General features: G+C 37.8%; 1 protein-coding gene across 2 annotated transcripts in view; it reads right to left on the bottom strand.

The window, feature by feature from the left end:
* Positions 1-495: 495 nt before the first annotated feature.
* Positions 496-10,129, bottom strand: part of LOC100710372 (contactin-associated protein-like 4) — an 80,614-nt gene continuing 70,980 nt past the window's right edge. Inside the window, exons 20-24 of one of the 2 annotated variants that reach the window (XM_025897765.1) lie at positions 8,563-8,696; positions 8,090-8,177; positions 6,492-6,710; positions 4,551-4,622; positions 496-2,448 (exon numbers count right to left, since the gene is read on the bottom strand). In XM_025897765.1, the coding sequence (XP_025753550.1) occupies positions 2,252-2,448; positions 4,551-4,622; positions 6,492-6,710; positions 8,090-8,177; positions 8,563-8,696 (710 nt within the window). In that variant the 3' untranslated portion in view covers positions 496-2,251. The remainder of the gene's footprint in view (positions 2,449-4,550; positions 4,623-6,491; positions 6,711-8,089; positions 8,178-8,562; positions 8,697-10,129) is intronic. The other variant, XM_025897766.1, reaches the window with a different exon arrangement.

The raw sequence follows: 10,129 nt of genomic DNA, 5'->3' as shown, positions 1-10,129 counted from the left end.
AGAGGCTAGGTGCACAGCGACATAAATTAGCCTGACATCTTCTGCACCTGAATGCATCACAAAGCAGCAAACGGTGAAGCTATCTCCTCTCTGCAGACAGATGCATATTCATATCCATTAGAAATGTCACATGGTGAAGAAAAAGTCCCACCTAACTTTTATAGAGCCTAACATTCAGAGATGTAAATTTATGGTAATTAAATTGGCTGTTTCGACTTAATTTAACAGAGAAATAATTGATTCAGACATTAGCTGTCTAAATCTCAATTGATGGAGCGTCTTGCAAGTACTAAAAGCCGCTCATTGATCAAGCTCTAAAGCTCATGTTCATTGATTCAACTCTACTCTGTACCATTTCGCAGAGACTGTGCTCATGTTAATGGAGTCAGTGATGGAAAAATTACAGCTTCAGTAACAGAACAGAAAGGTTAATAATGCAATAAAAATGCAGGGTTATAATTCAAGTGAAAGAAAAGATAAAGCCACTTCAGAAAAAGATCATTTATTTTCAATTCACCGAACAAAAAACTGTGTTTGTTACTAAAATAGCTGTACAAATTAAACTCTAACAGCAGGTCACTCTAACTCACTAACACCACAGTAAACCTTCAGTACGATTAAAAAGGATTGTGCTGCTATAGTTCAGAAGTGAAGCACTACTAGAAGAGAACCAAACCTATCAACACCACCTTGAAAAGTACTCTTCAAAACAACTCAACACGACATTCACTAAAGAGTTCACACTATATAAACTGATTCAGTGTCCTCTTTAGTCTGTGGTTTTGCATTTAATCAACATTATTATTTGGTCTTCTGTTCCTCATTACATCCACATCCTCCAGACCTGTCTGCATGTTTCTGCATGTAGTGGAGTGATAAAGCTATGTCGTTTTTCCCAGCATGCCCTGCAAGCATTTGGTGCCATCACTGAACACACTTCCACGACTTCTCCTCAGTTCAAAGGTCGGGTTTATCGTAGGGGTCATTTACTCACTTTTTTAGTGAAAAATTTTAACTTGCACACGAAGATGCTGCTGAATCGGTAAAAGAGAAAAGTAAAAGAGAAAATACAATAAAACTGAAATCCAGTCTTTGCTTAAAATACACCATAGAAAAAGACAACTTACAATGATCTCAGCAAAAACATGACCATATACTGTGTATGCAAGCGTTTCACTACATTTAATTTTCACACCATTCCCAGCTAAGAGCAATGAACACAATGAGAGGAACGGAAGAATTTAGATGAGGTTATTCTAATCTCACTAACCTTCCGCAGAGAGGAGTTTGGGTGGAGTGATGGGATGACAAAATATTTTACATAAGACAGCAATGTATTTCTTGTGTTGTTAACCCAAAACTTGATAAACCTAAACAAGTTGTTTTCAATGAAGGTGAAACTTATAGGCGCAATTTTGGGGGTTTTATTTGGCCAGAGGGTGGGTTGGAGGTACTTGTGTAACATAAATATTATATTTTGAGCCATTTTTCATATAGTCCTTTGGTCTGCACCAGTTGATACATAAAAAAACATGTTCATACTTGACTTTCAGATAAAAGGAAAAAAATGATATTGGGACAAAAAGTGGAATGCCTTCATAGTAACTTTACTACTCAGAACCGGAGGCGGGAAGTAATGAAGTGTGGTGTATCCATTACTGGTGCTTATCATGCGTGATATAAAAAGATGTGATAGAGATGAAAGACGAAAAACAGATTTCAGAAAATAAATACAAGCCATGCTTTGCTTTGTGTAACAATGAAAGAAGCATGAATAACAGATAATGTTAAAGAAAAGAGAACACAAACATGTTCATTGTGAACAGATTTTCTTTCCCACCATGAAATATAACATTAAAATAGATGAACTGAGCTCACTGACAAAACAGCAGACATTCATTATCAACATCATTCCTGTTCTTGTCCTGTTCTTTCTATAATCACAAGAGTGGTTGATATAAAGTCAGAATTGTAACATTTACATCATTTTCTATGTACAGTTTTTCCACCGATGATATTGACAAATGACCATTTTTAGAGTCTGTTTAAAAACACTACCATAGAAGCAAAAACAAAGCAAACAAAATGAAAGAACATGAGTTTCTGGTTCTGTCTGTGTCTTCCTGTCTTGTTGAGCCAGTAGTCAGGCTCAGTTTGTTGTGTAAAGCACTGAGGCTTGACAAGGCATCTCTATCTCTGTCTGTCCCCTCAGCTCCAACACTGCCAGGTCAGAAGCAAGTTGAACCGTCACTTAAATAAAATATTCCTTCTGGTTCTCAGTGGGACCGTTCTGTGAAGTGATCCGGCTTCTGAATGGCAACTCTGGATTGTCTTCAGGTTTCACTGTTTTTACTTCCTGCCGCTGACATGTGCATTTCCTCCTGTAGAGGAATCGGGCCATTATGGCTAATGCAGACACGGTCACAAAGATCACCACGGCTATCACACCTGCAAATAAATGGACAAAGTTATAACAGTATGGCAGAGGCAATGTAAGTCTATGTTAACGACATCAACTGTAGACTTCACATAAAGAGTGGATGTAACTGTTGGAGACTTCATGGCAAACACTCATCGCTAGGGAAAAATGAGAAATTCCTGACCTTCTTGTTGCTATGTGAAATTACCTGCAAAGAGACAGTGCAGCACTGAAAACCTCTTTACAGTTGCTGTAGTTGGTAGCAGATTGCTATGGTCACCGACAGCTGATACTGAAGATGCCAACACTTGCCAACTGCTCTCTAAGCCGTGGTGAAATTGTGAAGAGTGAGACACGACCAAAAATGGAGACCATTCACCTTCAAAGTTACACCTTTTGAAACATGTTGATTTCAGCAGTTAGGGTTAGGCTTAGACATTCACTGTCTTTGTTTGTGTTTTGACTTTTTGAAATTTAGTGGTTGCAAACAAGTCGACGTCTTCCATGCAAACTGTATGCGACAACGGCAGCCTTACTTAAAAAAGCAATTACGGGGTATGCAACTATGAGGTGCAATCAAAAAGTTCTGACTCGACTCATAAAAATAAAAAGTCACACCTGAAAAATGTTAATGGAACAGTTTTAAAAATGTCATTTTGAAATTCAAAGCATATTTTTTGCCTTTGATAAAAATGAAAACTCTTGTTCATGTTTTCTAGGTATCACACTAGATTAAGCCAACGTTGACCTTTATTAGATTAGCATTTTTCCTAAAAGTTAGTGTTCGTAGAGACAATCTGTTTGAATCTATGTTTCTGTTTTTTCTTCATGTCTAATGAAAAACTCGTGAAATTCTCTAGCCAGCAATTTGCGGATTGGACTGAGTTTTGAACATTTCAGGAAATTTCAATTGGCCTTATTGGTACATTGTTTTAACTTTACTTTCAGTTTTTTTGTTTTTCATAAGACTTCCACAGAAAGCCACAGCACATATCACCCTGTTCTAAGGATGCCATAATTTTCTTTTGTTTGCTTTACGTGATTCATCAGAACCACATGTACGGTGTACACATGCTGCCAATAAAGGAAAGAGAGTCGGGAGAAAAAGGAGCAGCCTATAATGAAACACCCAGCCATATGTGTAACATGGAGGTGAGATATTCTTTTATAATACATCACTGAAAATATACCTGCAACAGTCTAAAATATGTCAGCACTATATGTAATCAAAAGAAAAAACATTTTATGCATCATGAATTGTTGACACCTGTTAATTGTCAAAGTTGAAATTAAAAGTTTCTTCAAGTTTGCATACATCTTTACATTTTTTCTTGTAAAAATAACTGCAACTCTCTCAGTCCTTTACATATTGAAATAAAGCCAGTTATAGCCTTATGGTATGTGCCCACAGTCTGGACTACTTTATGCAAATCATAATGCAGGACACACACCACCTCTGGAAACTCCTGAAAAAGGCTGAAACTATTCACTGCTGTTCTAAAATGAAAGCAGATTCAGGAAACTAAACTGGTTACACTTGAGTGCTTTTGTCTTATTTTCAATTGGGATAAATTATCACCGGAGAGCCAAACTGAAAACAAAACATTATGAAATAAAACTCCTATCTAAAGGCGAGTGGTCAGTGGCCCAACAGACACAGAAAACAAAATTGCTTTGCTCCATCATTAGTACTGCACGGTCCACATTGTCTCCAGGCTCCCTGGGCAATTTGAGCTATTAGAAGGTATCTACACTGATGTTAGCAATAACAAAAACTGACAGGAATTGTACTTGGAGTCGAACATAATTTGTATTCTAATTAGCCATGTTTTCCTTTGTGTATTCAGACACAGTCAAGCTGTTTGAGAGGCAGCTGTGGGCTTTCATTTGCACAACATGCAGATCAGTTTTAATCATCATTTCACTGCCAGTTCCTCTGCACTGAGGTGTATCAAAAGAAAGGTATAAATGAATTCCAATAAAGGGAAAAAGATGTGATAGGAGAACAAGTTTGAAACTGTCTATTAACTGACTTGACATCACATTATCCCCGTTGGCTTTGTACACAGTTTCTGTCTCATGATTGAGGATAATGGTAGGGCCACACTGAAACAGGTTGCTGCCACAGTACCTCCGATGAGAGCTGAGTCACTCCTGATGGCATTCACTAAAGGCTGACCTGTTCCCACTGATCCAGACTGGCCTGCAGAACAGAGACATAGAAGAAAAGGTGCAGGGAGAACGAAAATATGACAGAGAAAAGAGGGAATTTGCAGCAAAAGGATCACAGGGGAACAGAAAGAAGATGATGAAATAAAGTACAAAGAATAGATAAGAGAAAAAGAAAAATAAGGAAGCAAAAGATGGCCATTAGTGAGGCGAAAAATAGATATTGAGACATGCTCAAAAGAGTGCAGAGAGGGGGAAACAGGAATCATCTACGGTGGGACTTTCACTGAGAGTGGATTAGATGAGTGACCACAGGGGAAGGATATGACAACGCAAACTCTCACCCCTGGTTCAAATTAATTGCCTCATTTTCTAGCCATTACTGCAGTGCACAACAGCATTAGAGTCCCAAAGGTCTCATCATGAAGTTGGAGAGGTATCACCCACACAGAAGTGCCTATGATATGAATTTCAGTAATATTAATTATTTGAGTCTGATGGGAAACATAATCCCGCGGCTGTGTGGTAAAGGAACATTATAAATATTGTAGGATGTGTTTACTACTCACTATCTGACCTGTGTGGAGGATACTGCACCTTTTACAGATGAGACATGTCCAAGCGTTGTCCCCTAACTACAAATCTGTGTGTTTTAATATATGCCTTAATTTCCTGTAATACGTTTAGACTGACTTTTACAAGAATAGCACATGACCTCTATGACTGTTATTGCTCCGCTGTGCAGAAACCTGAGACATGCTAAGTCTGAGTGGTAAGGAGTTTGGCATCTTTCTTTTCTTTCTTTTCTTTTTTTGTAGCAGTGTTTATTTGAAAATCTGCAGGGGGAGACCAGACACTGCATTTATGATGATATTCAAAGCTATTTGGATGATGTTCTAATTATGCAAACCACCAGAATAATGTCATTACAATTAATTCCGTTCCCTGACACATGCATTTGCAATTGTAAAAAGAACATCTGTAGAGGCTGACATAAAAAAAACTGATGTTTGACACTGTCCTGGTAGCAGGAATAATGCAGAAAAACCATCATCCAGCAGAAATTGCTCCATGAAATGTCGAGATTGTCTTCACCTAGTCATTATGCGTGATTCCAGATCTGCATATAACACAACTGAGGAAGCAATGGCTCATTAAATAGGAAGCGCAGCTTTAGAAATTCAAATATCTTGGTCATTGGTAGAGACACAGTATTATATTTTCAAACCGTATTAATAGTCTTTTAAACACATATATGGTCTAAAGTTAAAATAAATCATATTTTTTCTGCCTATGAGACACCAGTCCTTTCTAATTTTCATTCTCATTTGGCAAAACTGCTGCTGTCTCAGGTGTCCTTTGGCATTTGTGCTGTGGCAGTAGCAGTGGTGTCACTCTTAACTCGTCCCATATGGATGCTTTTAAAGGATCTCCTGATGCCACATACACATGCGCAATCTAACTGACACTTTGCAACATGCAGTGTTAATGTAAAGAGGCCTGAATCAGATGCCTAAACTGAAGTGTCCGAGGAAACGAAAATAAAAAGCATCTGAAAAGAAAAGAAATCAGCCAGTGATTTCAAAGCAAACCACTCTGCGTCACTTAAAATAGCACCAGCTCTATTTTTTTATGTACGCCATTTCAAGCTGAACAAATCAGATAAGGAGAGCAGGAAGTCAGATACAGGAACAGCAGAGAAAATCCAGTCAACTCTTAAAACAGATGACCCCATGCAGACAACATGCTCTGCTTCTGAAATGCTCTCTGCATGATCTGAAGCCATGCGAGGGATAGAACAAAACTGTGTTGGAGACACAATTGGTTTGACCATCATTGCCACCACTTCAATCTCCTTTAATCTCCAATACCAATAAAGAAAGCAAGGAAATAACCCTCTTACCTGATAGATGGTGTGTGGTTTCTGTTGCATGAGAGAGGTTGGCTGAAGTGAAGCCACAAATGGACTGGATCAGCGGACCAGTTACGGTAACAGGACTAGTTTTTGGGTGGAGCAGAGCAGCTTTCAGAGGGCTGATGGAGTTAAAGAGGACAGCAGATAGACAGCCAGTGAAACCCAGAGAAGCAATCTGAGCCAAGTCCGGATCCAACCCCTCAGAATCTATAGAGAAAAGACAAGCACACAGACTGTGATGTTTTATAAAATGTACAGTAAGGATAGTGATTACTTTACTTTTTTAAAAGGGATTTTGCTTTAGCAGTGCTGCTGTAACTCTGCTAAAGAACAAGAAGGAAAAATAATTCTTTGGTCAAAACAAATTAAATTAAAGTGCTGCCAGCAGATAATAAGAAAACAAGAGCCGCTGAAAGAATATTGCTTCAAAGTGGTAGGTGCAGTGGTTGATTTAGAGTATTGACCAAATAATCAGTGTCTGGTTCTCTCTCTTCCAAATAGTCTGAAGTCTATTAACTCCACTGCAATGCACTCATAATTACTAGGAGAAGATGACAATGATGAGGTTACTGATGCAGTTTCGCTATGAGGTGAAAACTGGCATCAGTGAACCTATTAAAGATGCTAATGTTGTACATTTAGTTGTTATGAATGATCAAATGTTTTAATACAAAAACAAAAAAAAGTACAAATAATGGTGACAAAAGGCTGGGAGCAAAAACAAGGTTACTGGAGAATCCAACAAAAAAGCAACAACAAAACAAAAAAGATCCAAAAATACTCAAGAAAGCATGAAGACACACATGAAACTTTTCTGTTCTTTGGCTCATTTTCTCCTCTGTACTTTTTGCCTGTGACGTGACCCTGAAACGAATCTTAGTGCATTTGAGGTCACTGGTTTTGTTACTTGTTGAAAGTCAAGCTTTAGGTGCTTGACTGGAGTCGGGACACACAGCTTTAACCCTTTAAAGCCTGAATGATTAAATAGTTGCCAGAAAATTCAAATGTTTATAAAATAGAAATTGTTTTGAACCATCTGATGAATTTGTATAAAAATAATTTAACTTGCAATGTATTTTGCTGCATCTGGCATTTTTAAAAAAATTCCTTTAAAATATATTAAGCAATTTATTTAGTTTTTTCAGAAGGGGAAAATATACACAGATGATGTAGAAGTCTCAAAAACAGAAAACTATGCAACCAAGATTGCAACGGCAGAAACATTCGTCTCAGTCTTTCAGGAACCGGTGGCTGATGTCACAGCAGCTTTAATTTTGTATTCTGTCTATGGTTAGCATGTAATGAAGTTGTAAAGTTGTAGTAAAGTTGGTGTTATGTTAACAGCAGGGAATAATTGTTTCTGGCCTGGATGGAGTTTGCAATCTACCGTTTTGTTCTTGTCATTTTGTGCAGTAAAACTGAAAGCAAACCTTCTGTCGTATATACCCTATAGAGTCTAGACAACACCGCCTCCAGTGAGGGAACCATCGTGAGGAAAGTTTTGAAAGCCTTATTGTCTGATATAGCAGAAAAAATAATTTCGTCTGAGTGCTCTTCAGCCTGAAAGGCCTTGCTGTCTCACTTACCGTGCACTCTGCCAAGAACCAGCGACCTTATGCCATTGAATTCTACACCAGATGTCAGGTTGAAGTCCTCTTTGGGATTCTGGTCAATCTGACAGAAAATAAAAGGTTTCCCTTCAAAATGGGCTTTCAAATAAACGCCAACACTTGAATAGTTAGTGAGTACTTTGGTATATACAACAAATTACATAATGTAAATACAGATTTTCAGAGAGGTTTTACCTGAAAAACACAAACTGTAAATGTGAAATAGGTAGAATATGATCATTGTACAGCACCATTTGTGTTGCTGAATGTGCAGAAAAGGAACTTTAAGATGTGCATTTCATCCACATCTTTCACTGCATCACTTTATTGTATCTGAGTGTTTCATGTCCCTGCTGTCTGCTGCTTCTTCTGCTGACAGAGGCTGACTTATTGTTTATTATTGACTAAGAAGACGGGTCGAGTGCTTTTTGTTTGCACGTGTGTATTACCTGCACAGAGACAACGTCTGCCAGTCGACTGATGGTAACAACATGCAGCTGTCGGTCGGCCAGGTTCTTCACTTTGCTCCTCAGTATCTCTGCATCTTTGCTGCTGTCCAGTCTGTACCTCACCTCTAGCTTATCTGTGGTTAACAACAGCACAGTGAACTGCTATATTTCTGTGTGGCACAAAAGACAGGACTGAATAACAATGAATACATCTTTGAATAGGTAGATTCTAAAGCTCCTGCATCTAGTTGACGAAAATGTTGTCTAAAATTACCTTACATAACTAAAGACATTTTTCTCTGATTATATTAAAAAAATACAGATTTTATTGTCGCCATGCATCCTTCCCCTCGCCATCTCTGCCCATTGTGTGGACTCATTGTCCCTGCCTTTCTCTTAATAAGCTGGTGTTATATATTAAAATACCAAAGTAAGTATTGGAATTCTTTCATACCAGTTGATTTTTGTGTAGGCAGCTGGTGTGGATCTCATGCATATTCTAGACTATGTGATGCTCATTTTCAAGAGCATGCTGAACTTTATAAAGTGAAGAGGAAATAAAAAAAAAAGAAGCTTAACATGAAACAAAAACAGCCAAGATTTACATTTGCACTTGCATTCATTATCATTATCATTTAATCTTTCTGTTTTCAAACGCACACACGTCTGTCAATATGTACAGTTTACCTTTTTAACTTTACTGTGAATGTTATAAGTAGCTTCAGTTATATAATGGTGTGCTTTTATTGTAGGATTATTTATTTGGTCCTCTGTTGCTTTTTTGCTTTGAAAGTTATTCGAGCCATCTTTCTGGAAACTCACATTTCCTTTCCTCCACTTCTGTGTTAATGAAAATTGCACTTCTTCCCTGGAAATGTCTCAATTGCAGTGTCTAATAACTTGAGGTGGAAATGGCAAATTTAGATGCAAATTATAAAGTGGGGGAGTGTCTACATCCAGTAAACAGTTTTAGTCATGTGTCAAAACTTTTTATGTTATGTTTATACCTGGTCTCATCCACTCATCAACCTGCTGCATATATAATCTGGTTGTGCTACTCACTCTTCCCTTGATTTTGCCACCAGTGTGGTTTTGACATTCGAGTGATTTTTTTCTCTTCTGCAAAGGTTTTTCCACTTTCCTCCTTGTCCACTCTCTGCTGTCATTTTCATCACATTTACTTGATGTGCCTCCTCTTTTGCCAGCTCTAGACATTGGTGTTATTCACTCTATTAAACCTTTTTAAATGCTCCGGAGGTCCTTGTTCTGGATCCTCCAGCCTCTGCTTAAAATAAGGGGGGCTTTAGAAGTTCGGCTGCTGAAGTTCAAACCTAGCATGAGAATGGAGTATAAAGGTGTCACGAAGAATTAAGAGAGTTCTATAGACAAATCATGATCCAACCCAAGACTATAAAAACTAACTAAGTAGCCAGTGAGTGTACAATTCCTAATTTCAAACCTTCATGACTTAATTCCAAACATAAACCTTTTACGTTTGTAGCATTTTAAAAGCCATCTTGCAATTTATATTAAAAATGAACCCAATCAAATTTTCTCCATATATATG

This window comes from Oreochromis niloticus, linkage group LG13 (assembly GCF_001858045.2).
Source record: "Oreochromis niloticus isolate F11D_XX linkage group LG13, O_niloticus_UMD_NMBU, whole genome shotgun sequence".
Taxonomy (NCBI): Eukaryota; Metazoa; Chordata; class Actinopteri; order Cichliformes; family Cichlidae; genus Oreochromis; species Oreochromis niloticus.
Note: the sequence above shows the minus strand (reverse complement) of the source record. Positions and strands in the feature narration are given on the sequence as shown.